The sequence below is a fragment of the Stereum hirsutum genome (assembly GCF_000264905.1).
Source record: "Stereum hirsutum FP-91666 SS1 unplaced genomic scaffold STEHIscaffold_13, whole genome shotgun sequence".
Lineage (NCBI taxonomy): Eukaryota > Fungi > Basidiomycota > Agaricomycetes > Russulales > Stereaceae > Stereum > Stereum hirsutum.
In genome coordinates, this window is record NW_006763143.1 from 1,329,352 (window position 1) to 1,353,385 (window position 24,034).

General features: G+C 51.7%; 8 protein-coding genes across 8 annotated transcripts in view; 4 read left to right on the forward strand and 4 right to left on the reverse strand.

Annotated features, from left to right (window-relative positions):
* STEHIDRAFT_149051 (uncharacterized protein) overlaps nucleotides 1–1,305 on the reverse strand; it is a 4,600-nt gene extending 3,295 nt beyond the window's left edge. Inside the window, exons 1-4 of the mRNA XM_007307586.1 lie at nucleotides 927–1,305; nucleotides 633–866; nucleotides 515–571; nucleotides 23–444 (exon numbers count right to left, since the gene is read on the reverse strand). The gene's annotated coding sequence lies outside the window, so the exon portion shown is untranslated. The remainder of the gene's footprint in view (nucleotides 1–22; nucleotides 445–514; nucleotides 572–632; nucleotides 867–926) is intronic.
* A 1,262-nt stretch (nucleotides 1,306–2,567) lies between these two features.
* Nucleotides 2,568–4,249, reverse strand: STEHIDRAFT_101856 (uncharacterized protein). The gene is made up of 6 exons (XM_007307587.1): nucleotides 4,022–4,249; nucleotides 3,922–3,956; nucleotides 3,822–3,843; nucleotides 3,729–3,753; nucleotides 3,168–3,654; nucleotides 2,568–3,035 (listed from the first exon to the last, which is right to left on the reverse strand). The coding sequence occupies exons 1-6, from the start codon at nucleotides 4,181–4,183 to the stop codon at nucleotides 2,873–2,875; spliced, it is 894 nt and encodes a 297-aa protein (XP_007307649.1). The 5' UTR covers nucleotides 4,184–4,249; the 3' UTR covers nucleotides 2,568–2,872.
* A 288-nt stretch (nucleotides 4,250–4,537) lies between these two features.
* Nucleotides 4,538–5,332, forward strand: STEHIDRAFT_63096 (uncharacterized protein; the record flags this gene model as incomplete). The annotated part of the gene is made up of 4 exons (XM_007307218.1): nucleotides 4,538–4,564; nucleotides 4,650–4,782; nucleotides 4,845–4,954; nucleotides 5,009–5,332. The coding sequence occupies 4 exons, from the start codon at nucleotides 4,538–4,540 to the stop codon at nucleotides 5,330–5,332; spliced, it is 594 nt and encodes a 197-aa protein (XP_007307280.1).
* A 593-nt stretch (nucleotides 5,333–5,925) lies between these two features.
* On the forward strand, nucleotides 5,926–6,910 carry STEHIDRAFT_170815 (uncharacterized protein). The gene is made up of 4 exons (XM_007307588.1): nucleotides 5,926–6,007; nucleotides 6,067–6,295; nucleotides 6,433–6,570; nucleotides 6,633–6,910. The coding sequence occupies exons 1-4, from the start codon at nucleotides 5,965–5,967 to the stop codon at nucleotides 6,736–6,738; spliced, it is 516 nt and encodes a 171-aa protein (XP_007307650.1). The 5' UTR covers nucleotides 5,926–5,964; the 3' UTR covers nucleotides 6,739–6,910.
* Nucleotides 6,882–9,260, reverse strand: STEHIDRAFT_141279 (uncharacterized protein; the record flags this gene model as incomplete). Its single annotated transcript, XM_007307589.1, has 5 exons — nucleotides 6,882–7,995; nucleotides 8,057–8,365; nucleotides 8,418–8,477; nucleotides 8,559–8,781; nucleotides 8,841–9,260. The coding sequence occupies 5 exons, from the start codon at nucleotides 9,258–9,260 to the stop codon at nucleotides 7,991–7,993; spliced, it is 1,017 nt and encodes a 338-aa protein (XP_007307651.1). The 3' UTR covers nucleotides 6,882–7,990.
* An 832-nt stretch (nucleotides 9,261–10,092) lies between these two features.
* Nucleotides 10,093–12,904, forward strand: STEHIDRAFT_160147 (uncharacterized protein; the record flags this gene model as incomplete). Its single annotated transcript, XM_007307590.1, has 11 exons — nucleotides 10,093–10,473; nucleotides 10,547–10,790; nucleotides 10,859–11,008; nucleotides 11,071–11,252; nucleotides 11,328–11,365; nucleotides 11,421–11,543; nucleotides 11,609–11,842; nucleotides 11,900–12,070; nucleotides 12,313–12,324; nucleotides 12,381–12,744; nucleotides 12,881–12,904. The coding sequence occupies 11 exons, from the start codon at nucleotides 10,093–10,095 to the stop codon at nucleotides 12,902–12,904; spliced, it is 1,923 nt and encodes a 640-aa protein (XP_007307652.1).
* An 833-nt stretch (nucleotides 12,905–13,737) lies between these two features.
* STEHIDRAFT_160148 (uncharacterized protein) lies at nucleotides 13,738–16,813 on the reverse strand (the record flags this gene model as incomplete). The annotated part of the gene is made up of 9 exons (XM_007307591.1): nucleotides 13,738–13,756; nucleotides 13,813–14,362; nucleotides 14,423–14,557; nucleotides 14,616–14,846; nucleotides 14,901–15,029; nucleotides 15,088–15,666; nucleotides 15,928–15,993; nucleotides 16,063–16,351; nucleotides 16,424–16,813. 9 exons carry the CDS (start codon nucleotides 16,811–16,813, stop codon nucleotides 13,738–13,740), a joined length of 2,388 nt encoding a protein of 795 aa, XP_007307653.1.
* Nucleotides 16,814–19,787: 2,974 nt separating this feature from the next.
* On the forward strand, nucleotides 19,788–23,921 carry STEHIDRAFT_101865 (uncharacterized protein). Its single transcript, XM_007307592.1, has 10 exons — nucleotides 19,788–20,295; nucleotides 20,371–20,830; nucleotides 20,886–20,985; nucleotides 21,045–21,836; nucleotides 21,892–22,004; nucleotides 22,061–22,102; nucleotides 22,158–22,257; nucleotides 22,319–22,330; nucleotides 22,381–22,678; nucleotides 22,741–23,921. The coding sequence occupies exons 1-10, from the start codon at nucleotides 20,042–20,044 to the stop codon at nucleotides 23,531–23,533; spliced, it is 2,964 nt and encodes a 987-aa protein (XP_007307654.1). The 5' UTR covers nucleotides 19,788–20,041; the 3' UTR covers nucleotides 23,534–23,921.
* Nucleotides 23,922–24,034: the final 113 nt, after the last annotated feature.

Below are 24,034 nucleotides of genomic sequence, written 5' to 3' on the forward strand. Positions count from 1 at the left end.
GGCAGCGACGGGGGCAGCGACGGGGGCAGCGACGGGGGCAGCGACGGGGGCAGCGACGGGAGCAACGACGGGGGCGGCGACTAGGACAGAGGGAACAGATGTGTCCTCAGCCTTGCAGTCAGGGCTCGAAGTTGCGGTGTCGGTAACGTCGACGTGAGCTTCTACGGCGGGGAGAGCATCAGGAGTCGCAGCGGTCTGCTCGCTGTCGGGTGCGTGGACAATGGGATCAGTCGCGCGCTTGCTTTCGTCGACCGGAGAGTCAGTTCTCCATTTCAGGACAGTGCCGGCAGGGACGGGCTTTGGGAAGGAGGGGAAGGGTTTGACGCCTTTCCCGGGCCAAACGTTAGATGTAGTGCATTTTCTGCGGGGTGCAGGCCTGCCCAAAGTGACCACTTGTTTAGGAGGAGCTTGGGCCATCTTCGCAGCGATGCGCTTCTTCATCGACTGAGGCAGATCAATGCGTAAGCTTCTTCGCTTCATCGAGATTCCGGACAAAAAAGAGAAAAGGACTGACCACTACATGAAGATAGGCCTGCCTTTCCCGTTCCTTTTTGTTTCTGCGCTCGAGAAACTAAAAAGGAATCCTTGAGTATAGCCCATAAGACAAGTCGACCGATGGACAGACTACTCACCTCGCTGAAGAAGAACCATATTGCGAAAGCTAGCACACCAATGGAGCTCCAAGCGGGGCGGGGACGCGCCTGCCATGCCTCGCGCAAGTACATCAACGAGTGCGAGCACATCGACAGAGATCGCTCCTTCAATGTCTCGCGCAACATCGACGCAGGACGCGAATGCCATGTCTCGTGCAAGTACGCCGACACTGCCGCCTGACCATGCACAGATACGCGAATGACCGTTGTGAGCTGACACACGGAAAAAGGGTTAAGCGACCATCGCGCAAACAAAAAAGTGGAATCACGCACCGATTGTTGAAGGGCAAGAGCCATACCGTTACGAGCAGTCGCGAGCGACTTCCTGAGCTTGTTGTGTAAATCCGTGGTGTCGATGTTGAACATAGGGGCCGATACGGGAGCAGGTGGCGGGGTGCAGGTGGGAACGCCATCGATGAGGAGAGGAACCGGGGCAGCATCGAGAAGAGGGAACTTTGGCATCCAAGGAGCCGACGCGATAGTAGCAAGAGTGTAAACCGGGACCGTGTTCGTGTTTGTGTTAGGATGGCAGGAACTGAAAGCAAGATCGCACCCGACCGGAATCAGGGTGTAGTACTGAACCGCGCCCATAAGGGCGCAGTAGAATGTGACGAGCCACTGCATTGTGGCTGTCGTCGATGAGAGACGTGCGTTTGGTTGTTGTGGTTGTGTAGTCTGTTGGACGACGCGTCTGAGTAAGCGTGGATGTGGGAGAGCGAAGGAAAGGAAGAGCGGGCGTGTGCGAGGGCCTTATATATGAGCGCGAAAGGACGCGATCTAGAATTAGCGCGCGGACGCCCGGACCACATGGGTGGCTGTGCACAAAAGAAAAACGGCTGATTGTGCCGGTCCAAGCTAGCAACGAAAACACACGCGCCCATAAGCGAGCCTTCCATCATCGATAAGCCTTATCGACCGATATCCACTTGATATCCACTGATACCGTCTGAAACCCCCAAGTGTGCCACACCTACGTCCAAGTTCCTCCTCTCAAATTTCCCTCTTAATTGAAAGCAAACGATGCGCAACTCTGAAAACCACCGTCGGCCTTTTCTGTGACTTGCCGTGAAATACCAGACACCATCGATATCGCTCAGGGTCTTATGAGACTTCTGACCCCAGCAGGATCACGAGGCGGTGGGACGAGTGGCGTGCCGCGTGGGTTCTATTTCTGGGGCACCTGCGTGCCCGCATAATTGCTGATAGGCTAAATCTTCCTCTGAAATTCCTGACACCGCAAGATCCGAGCTCTTCATTTAGGCCGAAATTGACGAGAAAGTCTGTTATGATTCGAGAAGAAAATGAAGTGGCTACAGTGTAGGCCCACTCCTTGATCCACCACTTCGAAATAATTCATTTTCTTCCTCCCCTTCACATATTTCCTCAATCTGTTTACTTCAGTATTGAATACACCCCTTAGGCTGTTCAAAATTAAATTTACATCGTACCAAGGGTGAATATGCCTTTTCGGCAGACCCAACTGTGGTGTGGCACTCAGTGCCACAAAAAGTGGGTCCTTGATCCGACCCCGCACCATACGATCCCCCCTAAGAATATTGATGCAGGCTTGTTTGTGAGCTTTATATACCCTTCAGTGTCCTGCCTCCGTATTGTCCAGGGTCAACTCTTAAGTTGAGGGAGCTGCAGGCAGCAGATTTGCAGCAGATCAAGGACCGGGGTCGGATCAAGGAGTGGGCCTACACTGTATCAGAAGTGTGGCCCACATGCGCCACCCGTTCTCCCAAGCCCCACTGCCGTCGGTGTTTGGCGCACTCTCTTGATCAATGACTCGCCGCGGGCCTTGAGTGGAATAAGAAACGAATGGAGAGATCCCGAAAGTTGTGTATCGTCGAGGGTGACGAGCTCACCTAGATGCGCACGGACCAATCACCCCTTTCTGGGCCACAAGCGCAATGGGCACGACATTTGAAATACAATTGCCCCGCAACGCCTTAGAATACATCCGGTAAGTACCAAACGCTCGTCCCAAACCAGCGACAAATCCTCACCCTCGCCTTTCCAGGGCCTGGATGAAAAGAAATAAGTAAGATATCAAGAGTGGGCAGACAACATTCCGGAAGCTGGGAGCAAACAGCGGTCTCTGAGTGGGGCCCATAGTCCCACACGCTCCGGCGACAATGATTGTGGACACGAGCTGCTCTTGTTGGGCGAGGAGAACAGGCTCTGGCCAACGGTCTTCGGGAAACGAGAGCGAGCCATTACCCGTATCTCGCCTTCGCCATCTGCATGAACATATCCATCGTCGCCTTATCCTTCTCGCGTATCGCTGTAACCCTCTCACTCGTCTCGGCCATCCTATCATCTCTCGGGCCTCGTTTCTTCTCCTCGAACCTCTTTCGTGCTGCGTCTCGTTGTCGAATCCTACACGCATCCAGGGACATTATTGTCAGGATGACGCCAATACCAAAGAAATACTACCAAGGATGGATCCAACACCATATCGTTGCATGTCCCTCGTTGGAAAACTAGAGCAAAACAAGAACAAGAACGCACCGATCCTGAAAGCTATCTCCACCACCCATCAACGTTCCCTCATCCAACTCCAGCCCCGCATCCTCCCTCGCCTCCCTGAACGCCTTATCGCCCTCCCTCTTCTCCCGTTTCTTCTCCATCAACCTCTCCCTCCCCACCTCTCTCGGCCCATTCACATCCTCATCCCTCTCCTTCGCCTCCCGTTTATCTCTCTTCCTCTTCAACGACTTCTCCTCCCATGCCGCCTCCTCCTGTAGTTCTCTTGCAAGTGTGAGGTCGGAGGACGAGGGGAGTGTAGGGCCTATCGAACGTCCGGGGAGGGAAGGGCCTTGGATACGGGCGGAGGAGGCACCGTTGCTCCCATTATTGGTGAGGGCACTGATTTCGGAACGGGTGGCTTCGAGGGCTTGACGTTCGGCTTTGGAGCGTGAGGACGCGAAGGACCATTTGTAGGCCGTCTGGGACTGCGCAGGGAGGGCGGTGGGATCTATCCCGGCGTAGAGATCCTCTGTGTGCCGCACGTCATTCCATAGTCGTCTTTAGACCCAGACTACGCAGGTTCGCAAAGCAGAAGAAACGCACTGGATAGTTTACCGCGGTTCCAGTCCTGGGTTTAATACAAGGATACAAGTGAGTTGTTGAACGTGCGCGATGCGGCGAAGGGTGTGGACCGACCTTGACGAATTTGCGGAAATACCTGCGTTTCAAAGTCTGAGCAAATACGGCTACATGGGCGAATACGTGTGACCGAGTCGAGCTGTGGTAGGATCCTCACTTTCGTGCTTTCTCGCCCGTCAGCTCATCGAAGTACTGTCCAAAGATTCACGCATCAACATAGTGCACGGATATGCAAGACAATCATGCGTGATGCGCACCTTGCGTTTCTCATCCTTCAGCCATACCCGAAATTCTGCGCTCTTCAAGAAATAGTCCTGCTCTGAGATAGGTTCCGCGCCTCCCGGAAGGCGGTTCTGAGGTTCTGGCGAATCTGAACGAGATCTGTCCCTGCCGGGCGAGCGAGAGCGTCGGGAAGACATAGTTACCCTTTATTCGCTGAGCGTGGATACCTGGCAATCAAAGAGGCTCAAGTAGCGATATGTTGGTAAGTTTATGCTTCGGTGGTGGTGGTAGAAGGCGAAGAGTCAAGACGAGTTTACGTCATATAAAACGTCGTTGTGGGGGCGTGGATGCAAGAGCCGAAGTCCTTTCGGAGCGCCTCTCTAGACTGGCCACGTCCGGACACGTCGAGCCTGATCCCAACAAAGGCTTTCTTCGTACACTACAGTCACCCAGGGCGTCTGCCTGATCTTCATCTTCTCTGTTGACCCTTTTACTCAGCGCTACCCTTTCGATTCCCTGCCATTTCCCTTGATATCTGAAACAACTTCTCCATGGGTCGCTGGACGCAGTACGATGAGGTGCGTCATGATGATATTCACATCTTCATTTCAGACAGAGGGATCTGAATAGCTGACTTGAACGTCTGGGTTGACTACTGCACAGGATGAGGCAAGGTTGCCAGAAGGAATGACCCGCGTAGGGTATGACTCTGATACGGGCAAGTACTACTTCCGCGACTCTGACGGTTCCCTCTGGGAGGGCCCTGAAGGAGCCCAGTATGGAGAGATGGTCAAGGGTGAGTCCGTCATATTCATGCGTGGACGGACGGCGACCATTGACGTAGAACTTTCTGGACAGTCTCCGATGCACCCATTGCTCTGGGTGAGAGCAGCAACGGCAACGATGTAGAACCTGGTGGGCGGGCGGACGGTTATTCACCACTCGCTGTGGACCCTGTAAGTCTGTTCGTCCATACCTTTCCACACTTACGCTGATGCATTCATCGCTACTCTCCTACCCAGAACGGGACCCGCATTCGATCTGAATCTCCGTACCGCATGCTCTTCCCCTTCCTCCTAATCATCATCGTGATCCTCCTCCTCATCGGCCGTCTCGTCGTATTCCCCTCATCCTCCTCCTCCACCCCCGCCAAACTCTGCCCTTCAGGCAGTACCGCATCAGTGATCGTCAAAGGCGACACCTGCTGGGCCATCGCAAAGTCGCACGAGAGTAGTGTGGACGACCTGTTATCGTTGAATCCTGGTTTGGACTGCGACACCTTGAAACCTGGACAGAGGATCTGCGTGAGGTCGGAGAGCAGCACTAGTGGTGCACGTCGCGGTTGATGAGCCGCATCATTGTGGTGGACATTGGACTTTTGCGGATGTGAGGTATTGGTCGGATTCCTAGGTTGATAGGTATCGGTTCTTGTTTTCTATGTTTCTCCCTCTCTCTCGCTCTCTCAACAGTTTGCATCTAGTTCGTCTCCTCGTTTCTTTCGGAGCTCTTAGTAAATTAGTCTTTCTTGCATCGCATCTTCTTGTGGAACTGTAATACCATCTTTACACAGCTTTTTCTCCCTTCAATCTCAGACAACCTCAGACATCCCTCGAGGCTTTCCCAGAAACCAAAATATTGACTCCAGAACAGATCGAATGAATGGTTCGACGAACGGAAGTGGGAATGTCAGCCCCGATCACGAACTCGTTCATCCGCGCAAGAGACGCTCCGCTGAGCAAATCACGCCCATCAAGCCTTCCAGACAGCCTCTGAGACGCTTCCGCCTCCTTTTTCTTGCTGGGGATCGGATGACGTCGCCCTTGTTGTCTCGGCTCGTAAGCGCCTCTGCCTACAAAAGCCTGCTTGTCCAGGATGAATTTGGCATTATCCACTCCCTCATCTTCTCTGTCTATCTTTCTTTCGCCACTTTGCATAACGTCTATTTCCCACATCTTCTCGTCTTCAATCACCATACGCAATGACAGTGACTGCTGAAACTCATGTTCGCCGTGGACACCCGAGTACGTCGTCATCACATCTCTCTACTTTTCGAGATGCTAACAACGTGTCCGTGCTACAGTCACCTTCGGTCTCATCATCTTGTTTTCCATCATCGAGCTAGCAGTTTCGGCGTGGCTAGTGGCTCGCTACAACCAGCACCACAACTACCTCTCGGGCTCTGAGAACAATCGTGTCCGCTTCCTGCTCTTCAACTCCATTTGGACCCTGCTCCTCGCACCAATCTTCATGGGCGTTTTCTTCGCAGCGCCAACCAGTTTCTTGGGTAGCTTGTTGAGCCACTCTGTCTTGTGAGTGATAGTTTCTGTTTCGTTTCCGCGCCACACCTTTTTGCACGGCTGGGTGCCACAGCCCCTATCCGCCGCTTCCTCGACCCTTTCGATGCGGCATGTAGACTCATCACTCACGGCTATGTCTACTTAAATAGCATCTTCCTGACTTGGGTCCTTTGGCTCGCTGGTGCTGCAGCCATCACCGCGACTCTCGGCGGAAGGCTCGATTGTGGCCTTAACTACACCTATTGTGGACAACTCAATGCGCTCGAGGCCTTCGCCTGGATCCAATGGTGAGTACTCATAGCCCTTGCGCTCTCCAACGCTAGCATATTAATGTCATCGTTGTCAACAGGGTGCTTCTCACGTTCGCTCTTGTGTCTGTTATTCTGCTTGCAATCCGCGCGAGGAGAGCAGGCAACGGGGTGAAGGGTCCAATGGTCCAAACAACCACTGTCTAGTTTTCTCATTTCTCGACGCAGTGTACCTTGTTCCTGTTTTACGACGCAACCATTCTGATATGATTTGAGACTCCCTACTTACGCTGTGCTTGCTTGTATATCATCGCTTGATACTTGTATTGTAACGCATCATTATGTGGCGTGTTTATATTATCGAATGGATTTTAACGACCATGACTCTGTGCGTGCTACTCGAATCGTTGCAACTAGCCCAGTGGTGTCCATTCCGCGCGCGAGTAATCACGAAGTAATGCTACACACGAATTCCATCCCAAGTACCGACAAGAGCGTGAGCATAATTAACCAGACGTGTCCCCTCGTTCTACACAGTTATGCTTGCACCGCACAGGCCCGGCGGTGCTCAGGAAAAGTCCACCCGAAGCGGGTTTGTACAGTGAGTAAACAATAAAAGGCGCAGGCAGTGGATGTATGGGGTAGGAAGTGCCGGTAGGTCTCGAATGGGAGCCTAATTGCGACACGAGCGCGACAAGAGAACGCCAATGTATGAATGCATAAGGGGAGGAGTAAGGGAGGGAAGCTGAGTAGAGGAAGCGGCCACGAAGTAGTGTTGAGGATTATGAGACAGAATCGCATGGGAATAGAAAGAAAACGGAAGAGCCACAGAGTAGGAGTAAGCAAAGGAAAGAAGATAAAATAGAAGAAAGGGAGCAATAAGCAGATTGTGCCGACTACGCTGGGTCGGTTGCAGCCTTGTACGGCCTCGATAACGACGTCGACATCAGACTGTTCGAGTGGCCGCGTCATCGTAGGCTTCGTGACAGAGGCGGCCATCGCCCCCAGCGATATTCCCCACCATGGGGTGACCTTCGCTGAATCTCCGTGTCCTTCGCCTGACGTAGATAGATGCTAAACGTGATCCACTCCGGTCCCCTTGTGCTGGTAAAGCCGATAGATCGACATCCCTTCGACGGGCGTCTGAGTTGGACGATAGTTGGAGGAAAGAAAATGTCGTTGACGATATGTAGGGTGCGTGGATGGAGATGGCGGCTGTGATGGTCGAAAGTGGGTGATGTTTGTGTAGCAAAGACCCAACGTCTCGATGACCGTACGCTTGGTAGGATTGTTTCAATGAGGTCCAGCACCATAGCGCCATTGAATAGGACTGGGACGATGAAGGTAAGCTCGGTCCTGTAGGGGTGATTATGAGTGAAAGGATGTGAACCGAAGGCCATAGCAACGTGGTGGCGGAGTGACGGCTTGCGTTCACAATTGTGGATTCCTGACCGGGATATCAACCTGGTATGTCACGAAACAGTCAGGATACAGAATCTGCATATAGACAGAGAGAGGTGCTGACCGGGTAAAGGAATCGTGTTGGTATCACCCACGTCGTCCTCGTCCTCCTCCTCCTCCTCATCGTCATCCTCCTCGTCCGACCAGCCTTCGTTTTCGTCTCGGTAGCCGTCGTCGTCGTCAACACTGCTCGACTCATGTATATACGAGCCACCATCTAGGGTCGCGTTGCCCCAGTCTCGCGCGGGTTTGTAGTTCGGGGGCGCCAGCAGCCTATCAAGCTCTTGGAATGTATCGTCGTTCATTTGTATTGCGCCGCTCCGGATATGTGCTTCGAGCCACGGCATGATGAGATGCTCCGAGTACCAGATGCCTAACAGTCACGCCCATAAGTAACGTTCAGACCAAAATGCCATGTGCATTACCTTCGTCGCCGAGCATATAATGCGGGTTTTCCTTACTAACCTTGATGAAACCCAAGGCGGCTATACACATATGCGGAGCAAGCGCCAATAAAGTCAGACATATATAAAGAAGGAGGGAAAATCGAAAGACTGGTTACTCACAGATAGCGTCCGAGAAATCTGCCCAGAGAAACTGGCCCCGTTCGGGAACGAGACATAGAACCTCTGAGGCTGGACAGATAGATTGTCTATCGGACGTCCAAAGGATATTGACCCTGGGTGCCTCCTCGAAGTAGACCGACACGCCATAGCCCCATTGATTAGTTTCGTCAAGGATTGGAACTGCCTTGGGAGTGCTAGGTGCCGGTGCTCTCGACTTCAAATACTAACAAAGGGGAATTCTATCAGTCATGAGAGCCAGAGCTTGCAGAGCAGAAAACGCACCTGGACCATTAATAAGGTGAACAGTGATGATAATGTCATCGTCGCGACACATAGCAGGATAACTGACTCAGTGTGCCAAAGGGATCTGCTCCCTTCGCCGACTCTGATGAGAGAAGGCGGTAGAGGGAGCTCGGAGGGGAAGGGCAACCCAGTGTACATCTCCGGTCCATGCACAGGCTGCAGAACAGACGAGGGAGTCGGGTCGTAGTAGACATCTATGATGATGCCGGAACTCGACGAAAAAGAGAAATCGGAAGACGATAAAGGGAGCCTGAGGTCCACAAAAGAATCGGGAGTTGGTTCAAATGCGGGAAGACTCAGCCGACTAATAGCGTTTTTGACGAATGTTTGTGTTGAGAAGATGAGAGAAGAGAAGAGTAGACCTGCAAGCGGAACGATACCGCACAAGAGGGGCAACATGCTGGTTTGATGTCTAGTGGAGCGAAAGACGTGAGTAGCGTGTTATATAGCGAGCACTGCTGACTCGAGAGGCACGGCCCTAATTCCCAAAGAATCACAAAGGAACTCCAGATAAGAAATCAGAGCACAAGAACAATGAGGTAACGTTATTCGATATTGGAATACTGATGCGATCGACGCCACTGAATGGTTCGCCACCCAAATGAGACAAAAGAGAACAGCCCCGAAACGCAGCCCTCCACGTTTCGACGAGCTTCGGGCTCTGCAGCCAAGATACCGGGAATTCACGACCAGGCCTCTTGCCTTACTGGGTACAACAATAACACGCCAACGCCAGGCCGCGGCTGCGCAGTACGTGTTTGAGATCTTTCGCGTACGGACCTAATACGACGCCCGGTCGCTTCCCATCGATTCCTTTGTGTCAGAGTATGTACTTGTGCCATGGCACGGCCGATGATGGGCCCTTATTGACACGCGCGCCGCGGCATTGACGATCGACATCATGATTCCACTTACGGTGTGTCCTTTCTGTTAGGTCTTTTCTCGATGGCACATCCCTCGTTATCTTGCCTTCGATCGTTCACATGTGTTGCCAGCTTAGCTTCTAGTGCTCCCTTGTGTTGATCTGAATACGGAACTGCATCAATGCCGTACTTGAAAGAGATGGCACACGGGAGTCAGCATCTTGGAGCCATGGGACGGCACATAAATCGTAGGGACACACTTATATATAGACGGGAGCTATTTATTCGTCTTTGTTATTATCGTCCCCTTTCCGCACATCTCTCCAAGTCATACGCTCCTAGCCAGTCATCGATATCAGGATTCGAATATGATTTTATTCTTCTGGCTCATCCCGCTCACTGTATGCCTCACAACTATTCCTCTCCTGGTACCGCTCCCACTTTCTATCTCTGATCTGTACAGAAAGATCTCGCCCTCGTCATGCTCATCGCCTTCGCACGCCCTTGGAACTACTCGCCACCCGTCGCTCCCGCCAATACCCTCCGTCCACGTCATGCTGCAGTACCTTTCGGACGCATCACGCACTCGTGAATCCTTTGTCTATGGCCCTCGCATGTACACTGGTACTCCGTTCCCCGATCATCTCCCTCTGCCCGCACATCTTCGGCCGCCACCCGCGTTTTGGAACCTCAGCAGGGTCATCTGCAGTTGCACTATCGTTGGCACTCTTGTCGCCCACGTTCAAGCTGTATGTGTTATACTTATATCATCATCAACCTCTGAATACTTAACTTTGAATCTTCCTCCGTCATGTACCTCAGATTCTCATTGGCAGAAGAGCGAAGCCGCAACCAGCATCTATGCAATCGCCACCGACAACTGTCGAGACGATCAAGTATAGGCTGAGGAATGGTTCAGACCATTCGATCGCTACGCTCAACACTCCAGAGATCGACGTCATCTCACCTAGACTAGCCCTGATATACAGGAGCAATCCTGCAGATCCACTCGCAGACGCCAACTTGGGTATCAACTTGGCGGACGTCTGGTCAGATGCTAAGAGAGGTAATAGTCTGATTGTTCGGTCGAAGGTTCAATGCTGAGCTCCTATAATTTCGGTTCCTTCCTTATAGTCAGAAGTCACTTGTGGTTCAAGTCGCCGTCGAGCGCCACTGGCGGTGTTGGTATAGGTCTTGAAAAGGAGTGTCTGGCCGGCATCAGGATGTCGTACATGCTCGCCCCAGACTTACTCAAATTCAGCTTTTATGCAGAGGTACAGGATGGTCCGTGTCCTATTCTACTCTCTTTTTGGTGGCATCGAAGTAAACCAACTCGTTATTTTCAGTGCAGCCTAGACTCCATAAGGCTTGTGCATGGGCGCTACGGCAGTGTATCACCTATCTTGAACTGGAACAGACTATGGGGAAGCTCGGTTTTCTTTCCTTCATACCTAATGCATCTGAATCAAGTCCATCGGCGCCCAATTCTGAGAATCTGGAAAAGTATCCTTGCCTAAATCAACTGAATGTGCGTAAACAATATTCTCTGTTCCTGTCTCTCCCAACTCTATTGCCTTGACCATACTTATAATTTGCAATACAGTTGGAGAACGCGAGACGGAAACTGATTGGTTATCTTCTGTATGCTTTCCCCACCATCGGGTATGTTGAAATACTGACGATATTCTACATGCAGGGACACGACCATAGATCGTCCAGAGGAAAGTATCTTTCACTTTGAAGCCCTGATACGCAATGATTCCGCAGCGCCACACTGGTGGGAGACTGGGTCTGAGCTCAGTCCTTGGCTGACAGATCCGTGAGTACCCGTATCGTCCGATCGAATTATATTCCCCGGCCTCATCGCAGGACTTTACCTCGTAGCTTGACATTCGCGCGCTATGGAGAAGCACTTGCCAGGTCTGGCCTTGATGATAGAATGGCTGCAAGAGCTCTCAAACTTACACTGAGACATCAACACTGCTTGTCGTGCTTGACGCATACACCGGAACACACGAGATACGGCACAGCGGCATGTTCAGAGACTGTGTTCACGACTAGGGTCTATCTCGCCAGAGTTTTACGGCGTATGGGCCAAGTTGACGAGGCCGTATCTCAGTACGTATACAGTTATTACCGCTGGAAATAAATCACTCACATTTTGACATGCTCCAGGGAACAGGTCTGTATCGACTGGCTGCAAAGTAAACCATTCGTTCTGGCGAACAAGACTCTCCAAATTCTTTTGCCGCGTCAGGACATTGCCAACGAATCCAATAGTATCCTCTCCGCCTTAGGCGGTCCTTCATGGTTTCAGACGAGGCTACCGACCTTAAGGGACGACGAGTGGGTCCGAAAGGGATGCGCAACTTGCAAGAGCGTGGGGGAAAATCAACTGCACAGATGCAGTCAATGCAAGACTGTACGTTATTGGTACGTATCACTACTGCTACTCTCATACAGACTCGCCCAAGCTAATAACTGAGGCCACTCAGCTCGAAAGATTGTCAAAGGGAAGACTGGGAGTCTCATAGGTCAGTGTTGTACACGTCATGTTGATTTTCCTCTGACCGTGAATCTGTCTCTAGGAAGCTTTGCCCGTGAGTCTATTCTCCCTTGTTCGGCTCATAATCTCCGTTGATAATTTTCGACGTAGGATGCTTTCAGCAAGAAGGGACTATGTTGATGCGCTCAACACAGACGACCCACAACGCGCACAGAAACTAGACGACTTCAATGCTTGGGTCATGATGCCAGATCGGTCTCGGATTCGTGCGTTTACTGACGCACTCGGGCTGAGACGCGACATAGAGCGTGGCCGGACGTGGATCCTCTTCCTTCAGGTTACCTACGACCAGCACATCCAAGGGAAGAAGCGCAAGTTTCGTATTGACGCATGCAGCGCATTTCGTATAAGCGACGTGGTGGAGATCATGTCGATGATTATGAGAATGAGTGAGCAAGATGTCCAGACATGCATCGATCAGAGGCTCGCGCGTGTGGATCCTACTAGCGCGACCGTGAGTATGCTCAGTCTGAGTTATGAACAAGGTGGCGCATCCGCAGACTGGAGCTTAGACAACAGTACGCCATCCCCATGATATATTGTGTATACGGTTTCAAATTCTGCTGACAACCTCACTTATGATCATATAGCTCCAATCTCCACCGAATTCCTAAGAGCCCACCCAGAGCATTCCAATTGGCGTTCTCTACTGAATAAGGATTTACCACCTGCCGATATCCACGAATTCACCTTCTATAAAGTTGAAAAAGACGACCTTGTTCCCGATGACCATGGGCCGAACGTTTCGTGCAGCCATGATCGACCGTCGGGGGACGCGAGAACCGTTTCCTTATCACCGATCGAGCATCGAAGCTTGTTCTCTTTATGGAGAACGAGATATACGATAGGGGTCTATATCACTGTGTTGCCCGCTTTGGTTTGGTATTGCCTCAACACCGGGGGAAGGAAACGCAACTCATTGGAATAGGTCATTGGTTCTGTTCCACCTCGCCATTGTAATATGCTGTAATATGTCGTCTTCTATGCTTGTTTCTGAAATACCCATATGCTTTTCCTACCTTCTATGTGTCCACTTTCCATCTAACTATGCATGCACCCTCGCCAGTTATATTAGTCTCTCTTTTACTACGTAATTTTACGCTACTATAAATCAAGTATGATTGAATGACTTCGACTTGTTGGTCACGCCTGTCAGTCACGAAATTGGAGCATTCGGAAGAATCAGGTGGATGCATCAAGACCGACGTCGCGTTCAAGAGAAGACATTCATCGGAAGTGAAGGAGATACAGAAGCGTATGCTAGTAAAATTACCGAAAAAAGTGATAGAAATATGTAAATTGACACAAAATAAGATGACAACGCTTCTCGTGGGCAAGCCAGCAATCAGCCGAGCCGTTACCATAGTCGCAGCAGATAGGTATTGCAGAGTTGGGAGAGATTTGAATTCTGTGAGAGTTTATTGTTAACGGATCGCATAGAGTCCGTCTAGATCGAGGAATCGAGCCTGCGACGAAGGTATCAACACAAGTCAGGCAAGTAATTTTGCGAACGAGGACATACCCTTCAGCACGAGGATGAGCGCCACTATCGGACCCTGTGGCACGTTTGTGCATATCCACCTGCTCCTGAGCATTGTCGTTGCTGTTCTCCTTGACCTTCGGCATCCTACTCTTTGAAGGAGTCGTCGTATCGGTGACAGAGGGCAGCGATGCGCGATCCTTCTCTTCCTTGATCAACCCAATTGATGCTGGCGCACTTCCAGATGCGCCACTTGCTGGTTGTGGCGAGCTGGAAGACGTTTGTCGATGAGGGTGTGCTCCTGGTGCAGGAGCCGAAGGACGAGGAACTGGTTCAACTTGATTGGAGAGGCTAGGTGCTGTGGTACCAGCAGGCTGGGGAACGTGGTTGGATGGTCGGCGTGGGTCAGATGGATTGGGTACCACGGTGGGCGGTTGTGGCGTGTGACGACGGAACGGGGGACGCTGAGTTAGAGGAACGCATAGCAGGTTCCAGAAGACGTGGAATACTGTGGGATTCTGGAAAAATACTTGCTCTTCCTGGTAACCCTGGAAAAAGAACGGGAGAATTTGACTTCGTGCAATCAGTGGACCTATGACCGTAATCACTAATGAGCGGGTTGCACAAAATACGGGTTTTATGTAAGTCGCACCTTGGTCGTGTGCAATACGATGTTTAGCGCAGAGGCTGGTGAGACTATGTTGTGTCGACACAAATATCTGAAACTCCTTCAGCCAATGCTTGCCGAACTGCCCCAAAACCGGCAAACGAATATAGTGGACAACGCCTAGGGTTACCTCACTGTCAGCAGTTCCCCGCAGAATAAGTATTTTCGAAGGACATACCAGTCTCCGTTTGAAGCATCACAGAGGCTGGGTTGTTGGCAATAAACTCTTTCCAACCGAGAAAGCCCTCGGGGTAGATATCCTCGGACAGAGGGAAAGTAGCGCGTTCGCCGGCGGGAATTTCGAGCATTGAGCAAAACGCGTCATAAGCGTTCTTGGTCCTGAACCGTCGCAGCTCTGGATCCGCATGCAGGAAGAAGTCCTTCAAGGCATTCACAGGAATCAGGTCGCCTAGTAGGGAAAAGATCAGCACTCGACCACCCTCCATCGCAAAGAGCTGCTCACGCTTGTCAGAAATACTTGTTGTTACAGAGAACACCAGAGTTAAGAGGGCCTGATAATTGTATATGACGTTGCCCTCCATCAGGCGAAGAAAATTGTACACGCCAGGCCATATGACATAGAGCAGAGCTCCTGCATGTTCAAGTCAGTGCCATTGAACTCCATGGAAAGAACAGATGCAGCAATTCACCATGTTCATCTCGAACGTTCTGAGAGAAGCATGCTTCCAATTTCCTTTTGAGGTCCTCAGGAGAGTTTTCTGGTGGTGGTGCAGACGGTCCTACGCTAGTCGCTGGAGTACGAGTTTGCGCAGTCTGAGCAGAAGATGAAGTGGCGGATGTGGCGGTGGCGCCAGGCTGGGCTGGGAAAGTAGCGTGGTTTGAGCTTGGAGGGGACGTCGAAGAGGGTCCAGATCGACGGGCCTCGGTCAATCCACTCGTCGACGCGGAGGTCGAAGGTGGGGAAGGCGCAGATGAAGTATTGGAAGAAAGAGTGGGTGCAGAGGTGGGTTTGGGGACTGCTGGAATTTGAGAAGGATGAGATCCTTGCGGAGTGCCCGCCTGGAAGGGAGCTGTAGATGTCGACGGGTTGGTAGTTGGTGCAGTAGATTTCGTAGGTTCTGGCTGAGCGTTTGAAGGGATGTCTGCGAAGATGTCGACATCTGCTAATTGTGCCATTGCCTGCTTTGCGTACGCGCTTGAAAACCGAATGTGGGGCTGACACTTGCGCAAATACTCGCGAAATGCTCCTATACGGATCCAAGAGACACCTGATCAGGAAGTCAGTACGTGTAAAAAGTACGACTCGTGAAAAATTCCACTCGCCGTCTTGAATGAAATGAGTGCGAATGTGATTGGACGTCCTCAATTTGTGAAGAGCCTGCACTGCTGGTGGGGTACACATAAATTGGTTGCCCCATGTTTCACAGTACAGGTCTATTGCTTTCGGAGACAGGCAGGATGCTTTACCTGTCATCAGAAGAATATAAATCGATGTATATTTTATATGGGCACGACTGGACGAAATTTACCATTATGGCGCAGGTGCGACCAGCGCGCAAAGCCCTGCGTTAAATGATTTTGCCACTGTTTCCAGCCTGAAGAAGAATGAGTGCAATGTTAGATATATTCCCAGAGATAGGTGCCTGACAAAGAACAGAGCTCACAGTCGTAGTCCGTGATATCTGCGTAGAGTCGTTTGTCCTTGTACGTAACGATGAGGAGTCGCGCTTTCTCGGGAAGTTGATGGGCATCTGCGGTCAGAGATACGCGATATGGTGCAGGAGAGGGTATGTCCGCGTCCAGATGTATTTCTATGTCCTTCAGGATAGAATCGTTCGCTGGCGAGGCGACATCAATCACGTTCTCAGTCCCCTCCTTCTCCACCACCACGATTTTTTCAATTTCGACCACACGCGGAGGAACTATTGTTTCTTGTCTTTGGACAGAAAGGATCTACAGGAGAACAAAGGAAGGATCGTCACCACAATATCTAAGCACAACAAGATATAAAAGCAGAATGCGCACTACACTTGACGCCACCCCTACTATTATCCCAGCAATAAACCCGCATAGAATTGCGCTCTTGTTCCAACGCAAGACATCGTAGACTATCGTCCGCAACATGGCCTTCGTGGAGGAGAATATGACAGGATCGAGGACGGGGAAGGGGTTGTGGGACAGCGGGGCATCGCGAGACGTAGTGTCATTGGCGGAAAATGTCGTGTTCAAGAGATATACAGCAGGTTGGACATTCAGTTTGCTCTGATATGGTGAGGTGTAGAGGTTGAAAGGGAAGTTTGAGGAGAGGAGAGGCCTGTTGCTAAAATCAAGCGCTCGAAAGAGTAACGGAACGAGAAGAGGTGCAGACACGAAGAGTGCTGTAAGAGGGATAAGGACCAGTGGTATTAGGAGCATTGCGTACTCCCGTGTGCAAGATACAGAAGTATTCAGTGGGTCTGGGTGTGCTGTCTGATCTGAAAGGTTGGAGAAGCAGGGCGCGGGTTCGCTCTTACTTATGTATCACACGCAGGCCACAGCTTTATAACCTTGAATTGGAACAATGAAAGTGATCGTTTGTTGTATTGCGACCCGGGTGTGGGAACCACTGTGTTGTATTCACGAACCAGGAACAAGGAAGCCCACTCACCCTCGAGACCGACTGATTGGGCGCCACCGCAAGCGGTGTAGGCCACAGCTCTCCAAATCAGGCAGTCCAGGGGGTGGCGAGGTGGCGCACAATGAAAACAAGATTTGAGAGAGAGGAGTGGCGACATGTCCCCATCCGAGTCATGCTCCGCCGGACATAAGAGGATGACGACGTGGTGCCAATGAAGTTACTCCCAACTAGAAGCAGTCATCACGAGCGAGAACGAGGAGCCCCGAGGAAGTCAATAAGAATGGAGAAACAACGGTATGCGGATTTCTCCGAACAACCTCGAGCAGCCTCGAGCTCGAGCGTCGCAATATCTAGCGATACAAACGACGAAGACCACGGTCCAAATTCTACGAACTCTTTGAATCCACGATCCGCCATCGCACATCAGGCCGACACTGAACTGGTAAGACACACGGACATCCAAGCGGTCACCGGTGTTCAGTGGGGAAGCTCTCGACTAAGCAGTGTTGCGGCTACTACTGACGCTATGCTAATCAGAGTAACATGGAGTGAGGTGAGTACTGATTCAGGCATTCAATGAGTACGCGAAGACATACATCTCCTCAAGGCATTGCGCTAAAGATCGTATTGCCTGTTCCATAGTGCGGGAAATCATAAGTAATGGCCGATGCGACGGGTCTCCAAAGAACAACAGAGTTCACAACGATATCCCGCCCGTCATTGAACTAACAACAGGCGAAAACACTCCACCAAGGTACGAGTTAGTATACGTGCTGCCTCTGGAGTTTTCTTCGTTATCCTTCAAATCAGTTAATGCGGAGCACGACTTACTCCTTTTGGACCTCAAGCAGATTCAGAGTACGCCCATCTCCTTCGATAGCCAGCTAATCCTAGGCCTGCGCAATAACGCATCGACGACCAGGACCTCAGGCTCCAGGCAGCTTTGCGCTCAGTCGTCAAACGGACTGAGCTCGAAAGAGACACTTATCTGCGAATACTTTGCGTCGCTCCTCGCTCCTTTTTAGGCATGGCTGGTGTCGAGCTGGAGCAGGGAGAACACGATGGGCTCGCGGAGTGCCAACTCGTTCAGGAAAGACGATCATGGCGGACGAAGGAAAGCAAGGCGGTGAGTCATCACATATGACAACCGCGTTTTACGCGTCTTACACTGGCACGTGGCGAACCCTCGAAGGAGGCTTTTCGACGCGCCGATTTCCCCTGAGGGCCACTTCTCTCATTTCCGAGGCCCCTTCTTCTCTTTGCCCAAACTACCCAAGATTGGATCGATTGTGACAGATCATACACCATTCACTGCTGTCGCACACGCCCTAGGTATCTCGATCGCCATACATATAAGATCCTGCGAGGTATGTCTTTCGCTCGTCAAGCTTCTCTTTCTGACCCTCATCTCGTATCCCACTATGCCGCGATTTATTGATCTTTCATAGCCCAAAAAGAAGTTGTTACAGCTACGAGACAGCGCCCTTCAGAGCAATCCAAAGGTATATGCAGAAAAGAATATCCAGACGGACGAATTTAGTGAGCTCTTCCCATCCTGATCGCTCATGTTTACGGCCTAAGTCCTTGCACTGGGCACGGGTGTATCAGTCCCTCGTCGCTCTCGACAAGCCAGTAACGAAGCCTCAAGCAAATCTTCAACACAGATTCTTCGGAGCCAGGAAACCATGATCATCCCATCAACCCGACCTTTGCAAATGTCACAGGTAAGGTACGGCTGGAGTACCATCGTTGCCACGCCCGCCACAACATTGTCTCCCGAGGAAGACCACTATACTGACGAACGATTACAGAGCACGGAAGATCTATGGGGACACTTCAGCGATGATGAGAGCTTCGAACAGACCTGGCCTCATGATAAGGATACTGGTGAAGATTCCGACTCGGAAATGCAGGAAGGTAAGTCTTTGGTAGAACCTCCAACGAGACAGTCCACTGATATCGCATCTTGTAGTCGAACAGAGTAAGATATCCTCCGCAGGCCTAATCTCACGTCGACTGACTTCGACTCTTTCCTAGTCATGACAGACCCGGCGGAGGTATCGGATCCTCCGTCACCAGCCATACAGTCCCCCAGTCCTGCCAGTACCTCTCAAAATACACCGGTGACCACTCAGGAAGCTGTCGCCGGTTCAAGTGCCACACGTCGCCACGTCGCCAACCTTTTCGCACCGGAAATGAGAGCCCAAGCACGCCTGTCTGAGTCCTCGGCTGATTCCAAACCCAAACGTCCACGCATATCTGACCCACCACCGTTGAACCCTCGCATGGCGGCCGCGACGTCTCTGCCTGTACAGCCTATTGACGAACCCAGTGTCTTCCGACCAGTGACTACGTCTAGCTCAAGTCCGCGAAAGCGGCATTGTCCTAGCGTACAGAGCGCTATTTTTTCCACACCATCCCAAGCCCGCTCAGATGCAAGCTATCCCTCACCAGAGGTGTCTCCGGAACCGAAGCGGAAGGCCAGGTGCGTTGTACGATATGATTTCTCTCTATCCACCTAATGGAAAGCACGTAGGTCCACAACCGTAAAGGATCCTAGCTCTTCCAAGACGTCTCGTGTAACGCCCAACGCCGGGGCATCTTCGACCACAGTCGTAGCAAGACAAGCCCGCCAGCCCACGACCGAGAACGGGGTTTCCCGCGGTACTTCAGGTCCGACCAAACTCATTCGGAAACCACCACCACCCGCAGAACCAAGCGCGACCCCTTCGTCCGCGACATCATCCTCAGCTTCCCTCGCCCGAGTCTCAGCGACATCGTCCTCAGCGGCTCCTGCCCGAATCTCCGTGACATCGTCCTCAGCTGCGCCTGCCAGAATCTCCGCAACATCGTCCTCAGCTGCCCCTGCCCGAATCTCCGCGACATCGTTCTCAGCTGCTTTTGCCAGAATCTCAGCAACATCGTCCTCGACTGCCCCTGCCCGAGTCTCTGCGCCAGACCCAGCCCGCCCGCCATATGCCTTGCGACCCGATACCACACTGGATAGCCTGCTCGATGATGGACCCATGGATCTCCAGACCGAGGTCATCGCGCACGATGCTACCACGCAAGCTTTGTTCGAGCAGAAGCGGACGTCGTGGGGCGTGCAGCTCGAGTTAGCTCGGGGTTGTTTGAGCGGCGACTGGAATTGGGCAGACATCACGGCGGACAAACTGGACCAGTTGTCAGGTTCCACCGCTGACTGCCTACCAAACGTACGAAGCATCATGAAGAAAGGCCATGCCGCCGAAAGACCTCCTCATAATGCTGTGAAGACAGGGTAAGCATGTTTGTTGCCATCGGTGAGATTCTAGCTTGCTCAAACGACAACGACTTCCCCCCATGATTTTAACAGAGCGGAGTATGATCGCGAGCAGGAGGCTAGCGTCGAAGGCCAAGGCCGAGGACTGGGCCTCATGGGCCCGTGGCATGACGCGGATAACTGGTACGGTGGAAAGATACAACAGGTCGTGTTCTTGGATGCAGACGGCAAGACTTTCCACATCGAAGAGCCCGTTGTGGACGCATCGAACCGCTTCGCGCGCTACCTCGGATCACGTCGTGTCCTTCAATTGAAGCTACCTCCGCAATTCCAGTACGACAAAGACGGGACGGCGGCCGCGCGTTTGTCGAGGAAGTTCATCCTTCTCGGCCGCGTCTTTCTCGTGTTCGCGTCTAAGGATAGCAAGGTATTCTTGATGGAGACAAATGAGAACTACGAACGGGTTGCGGATCCGAGACAGGGCGATGATCGTCGTCTTTCCCTTGGTCAATTTCTCAGCTGGCATAACTCGTTCTCGCGGAATTCTAAACAGGTTCGTGATTAATGTTCACGACATAGCTGTTCCTCCTGGCTGACGCGCTGCGCAGGCGGTCAGCAAATGGGTCACTCGATTTGATCTCGGTCTATCAACATCTGTCCCGGTACTCCAGTTCGCACCCGATGATATCGAGGTCATTCCCGATAAATGTGAGTAAATCCACACCCTTCCGGTCTCGATACTCTACTTAATCACTCCGATCTCTCAGATCCAAAGGACATTGATCAGAGCAACGCCTCGACGGAGCAGACATTGACGGATGGTTGTGGCTTCATGAATATGGCTGCCCTTGTCGCCGTTGCTCGATCCATGGGTTTCCTCAGTCCGCATACCGCCGTCCAAGGTCGTATCGCCGGTTCCAAAGGCGTCTGGATGCTACACCCTGTAGACAGAGATCCGCATTCTCCTCCTCGAATCTGGATTCGAGACTCCCAGGTCAAGATCAAGCTTGGAGACCAAAGATTATGGAAGCGTGAACATCTGATCTTCGACTTCCTTGGTCCGTCACGCGTCACGTATCCCGGGAGGCTCTCGATGCAGTTCATCATCAACATGGAGCATAACGGGGTACCGAACGAAGCCTTTGCCTTGTTGATGGACGACGGTCTCAGGGAGCATATTGATCCCCTGATGAAGTGGGATGGTCCCGAAGCACCCCACCTTCTCCGAGATGCGTTGGACAAGATGGGTAACGTCTCCGGCTCGAAGGTACAGCAACTGGCAGGGAGTTCACGTCGTGCACTCGGTTTGGGCCAGAAGTTTGGGCGTGACAACGAGCAGCCTTTGGCGGGTGTGGAGGATGGTGGGGATCCTGCGGCTGAGGAAGCGGAAATTTTCTGCCACGAGCGAGTGATGATGATGCTGGCAGCGGGGTTCACCCCTAAGAACGCCATCTACCTTCGCACAGAGCTCAGAGAACTGATCTCGAGGGAAATTGAGAAGTGGGTCAAAAACTACCATATTGTCATTCCCCACTCCGCAGAGGCCTTCATTGTCCCAGGTACGTTCTCCGCTATCCATGTAACTCATGAAGGCGGATGTTGACGCTCCAATAGACCCCTACGGAATTCTCGAGCCTGATCAAATATTCTTTCAATCATCTGTACCTCTCAACGACCCTGCTACCGGAATGAATATGAACATATCTATCCTCGAGGGGCCATGCCTTGTATGTCTATGCCTGGTTTCCCGAACATTCATGTACCGACAACTTCTATCATATAGATCGGTCGCAATCCAGCAAGACTTCCATCCGACATACAAAAGGTGCGCCTTCCCGGTACAAATGTCTTAGACATACATTCATCATAATCTTCGACAGGTCACCGCCGTGTACCGTCCACAGTACAAGGAGTACAAGGATGTGATCATTTGCTCTATAAAGGGCAAGGTGTCCGCAGCCTTCCCTTTAGCTGGTGGTGGTACGTCTCCAAGCTACCTTCTTCACAGAGAATATCAGCCATGCTAATACTGGTGGAATAGATTATGATGGCGGTCAGTAATCATCGTTCCTGTACTATACCTCGACTGACCATACTGCGCAGATCGGGCTCTGCTGCAATGGAGTCCGACCGTAGTGGAACCGTTCTCGAGGCCTTACGCGGAGGTCGTCCCGCCTCCCCCAAATTTCATAGAGGACCATTTCGATAGCGAGCCTGAAAAGGTTGCCGCTTTTCATGATCGCGTTGCTGCGATGTCCTCCAGGGAGCGAAACCACGAGGTTATCAAGGTCTTGTTACGGGCACTAAACGATAGCAAGGTTGGCAAATATTCAAATTTCCACGATAATGCCGTATATGCCTACGGTTATGACGACCCTCGATCCATCCTTCTCGCATACCTGTGCGTGATTTACCTTCTTCGACTACGTACACCGTAAAGCGCGTTGCTCATCTTTCGTCTAGGTTCACGACTTTATTGGACTCGAATAAATCCGGTCTCAGGCTCAAGCCTGGAATCTTCGAACGCCACATGAAGTCCTTCGATCGGTCAAGGGCCCCGTGCATGAATGTCAAGGATCAAGAACAATTGACGCCCTACCTTCGCCGTCGGAAGGATCTCCCTATTTTCGTACTTGACCATCTTCAGGAGGCGGGAAGGAACTTCAAAGATGAACGTTTGGCTAAGTACGACCAGTTGAAAGCCTATGGCCCTGCACACGACGAGGAGCTCTCTATTCCTTGGAATAGGCTGTGTAGTTTTGCCACCACCATGGCACGCCCTGGACCGGACAAGCCACATCCCACACCTGTCTTCCTTGATGAAGTCGGCCGAGTCAGGGAATTTGTGAAAGAACTTTTCGACGAATGGCGCAAGACCTGCAGTTCCTATCATGAGGAGAAGAGGACCAGCCCGCGAAAGAAGACCAAGCAGTCTCCGTCTAATCGGAGATTCACCGATATCGCGAAACGTTTCGCAGACGGTCCGAAGGACATTCCTTGCCTTGAAGAATCCAACAAACTCGACATCGTTATGGCTTCATGCCTCTACGATTACGCCACGAAGAATGGTGTGGTGGAAGGCAAATCATTGCGCTTTCCGTTCCAGGTCGCTCTCTCTGGGCTGTGTCGCATAAAGGCGGATGCGTCGGAGGAAGGGGTCGTCTCACTTATTCGGTCCGTCGCCGACAGCTTGAACGCAAACCCAGCCATGGTGCGGGTTCGGAGGAACAGACAGGCTCAGGACAGCGCAGATTGACACTAGACTTCTGCTACCACTGCACGTGGATATTGCTACGAACACTGTCCCATGATTCCTCCTCATTTTGTAAAATGCTCTAGACTTCGTCAAGTTTTACCCTTTCTACTTGCATTTCATTCCATCTGACCGTCCATCGTCCTCTGTTTCGGTTTTGATCTGCTCTCCATTTTTCGGGCTTCGTCACGTCTCGTTACGTTTTCTCATCTTTGTTTCGTTCGTCCGTTCCACCTCTCCCATCTATTCCGTATCTCTTCGTGGAGTTATTAAGGATCTCTTTGTATCATTTCTTTTCATTGCGTCTTCTCAGTCTTCCATACCCCAATCACTTCCAACCTGTACATATAGTCAAGCTTCACGGCCCTGCTCATCTTCTACGACATCTACCATCTCATCGACTTTCCGCAGATTTATGCTTCCTCGCATTATCAAGATGCTCGTCAAGCTCTGAACCGTTCAGCACGCCCACCTTCCGGTCACGTTGTTTCAACAAAATCAAGC

Coding starts and splice junctions, on each gene's coding strand:
- STEHIDRAFT_101856 (XM_007307587.1), bottom strand. CDS start 4,183: ATGTCTTCCCGACGCTCTCGCTCGCCCGGCAGGGACAGATCTCGTTCA. Junction 3,957..4,021: donor TGAAGGATGAGAAACGCAAG/GTGCGCATCACG, acceptor ATCTTTGGACAG/TACTTCGATGAGCTGACGGG. Junction 3,655..3,728: donor GAACCGCGGTAAACTATCCA/GTGCGTTTCTTC, acceptor TGCGGCACACAG/AGGATCTCTACGCCGGGATA.
- STEHIDRAFT_170815 (XM_007307588.1), top strand. CDS start 5,965: ATGACAGTGACTGCTGAAACTCATGTTCGCCGTGGACACCCGA. Junction 6,008..6,066: donor TGTTCGCCGTGGACACCCGA/GTACGTCGTCAT, acceptor TCCGTGCTACAG/TCACCTTCGGTCTCATCATC. Junction 6,296..6,432: donor TTGTTGAGCCACTCTGTCTT/GTGAGTGATAGT, acceptor CTACTTAAATAG/CATCTTCCTGACTTGGGTCC.
- STEHIDRAFT_101865 (XM_007307592.1), top strand. CDS start 20,042: ATGGATCTCCAGACCGAGGTCATCGCGCACGATGCTACCACGCAAGCT. Junction 21,837..21,891: donor AGAGGCCTTCATTGTCCCAG/GTACGTTCTCCG, acceptor ACGCTCCAATAG/ACCCCTACGGAATTCTCGAG. Junction 22,005..22,060: donor TCCTCGAGGGGCCATGCCTT/GTATGTCTATGC, acceptor TCTATCATATAG/ATCGGTCGCAATCCAGCAAG.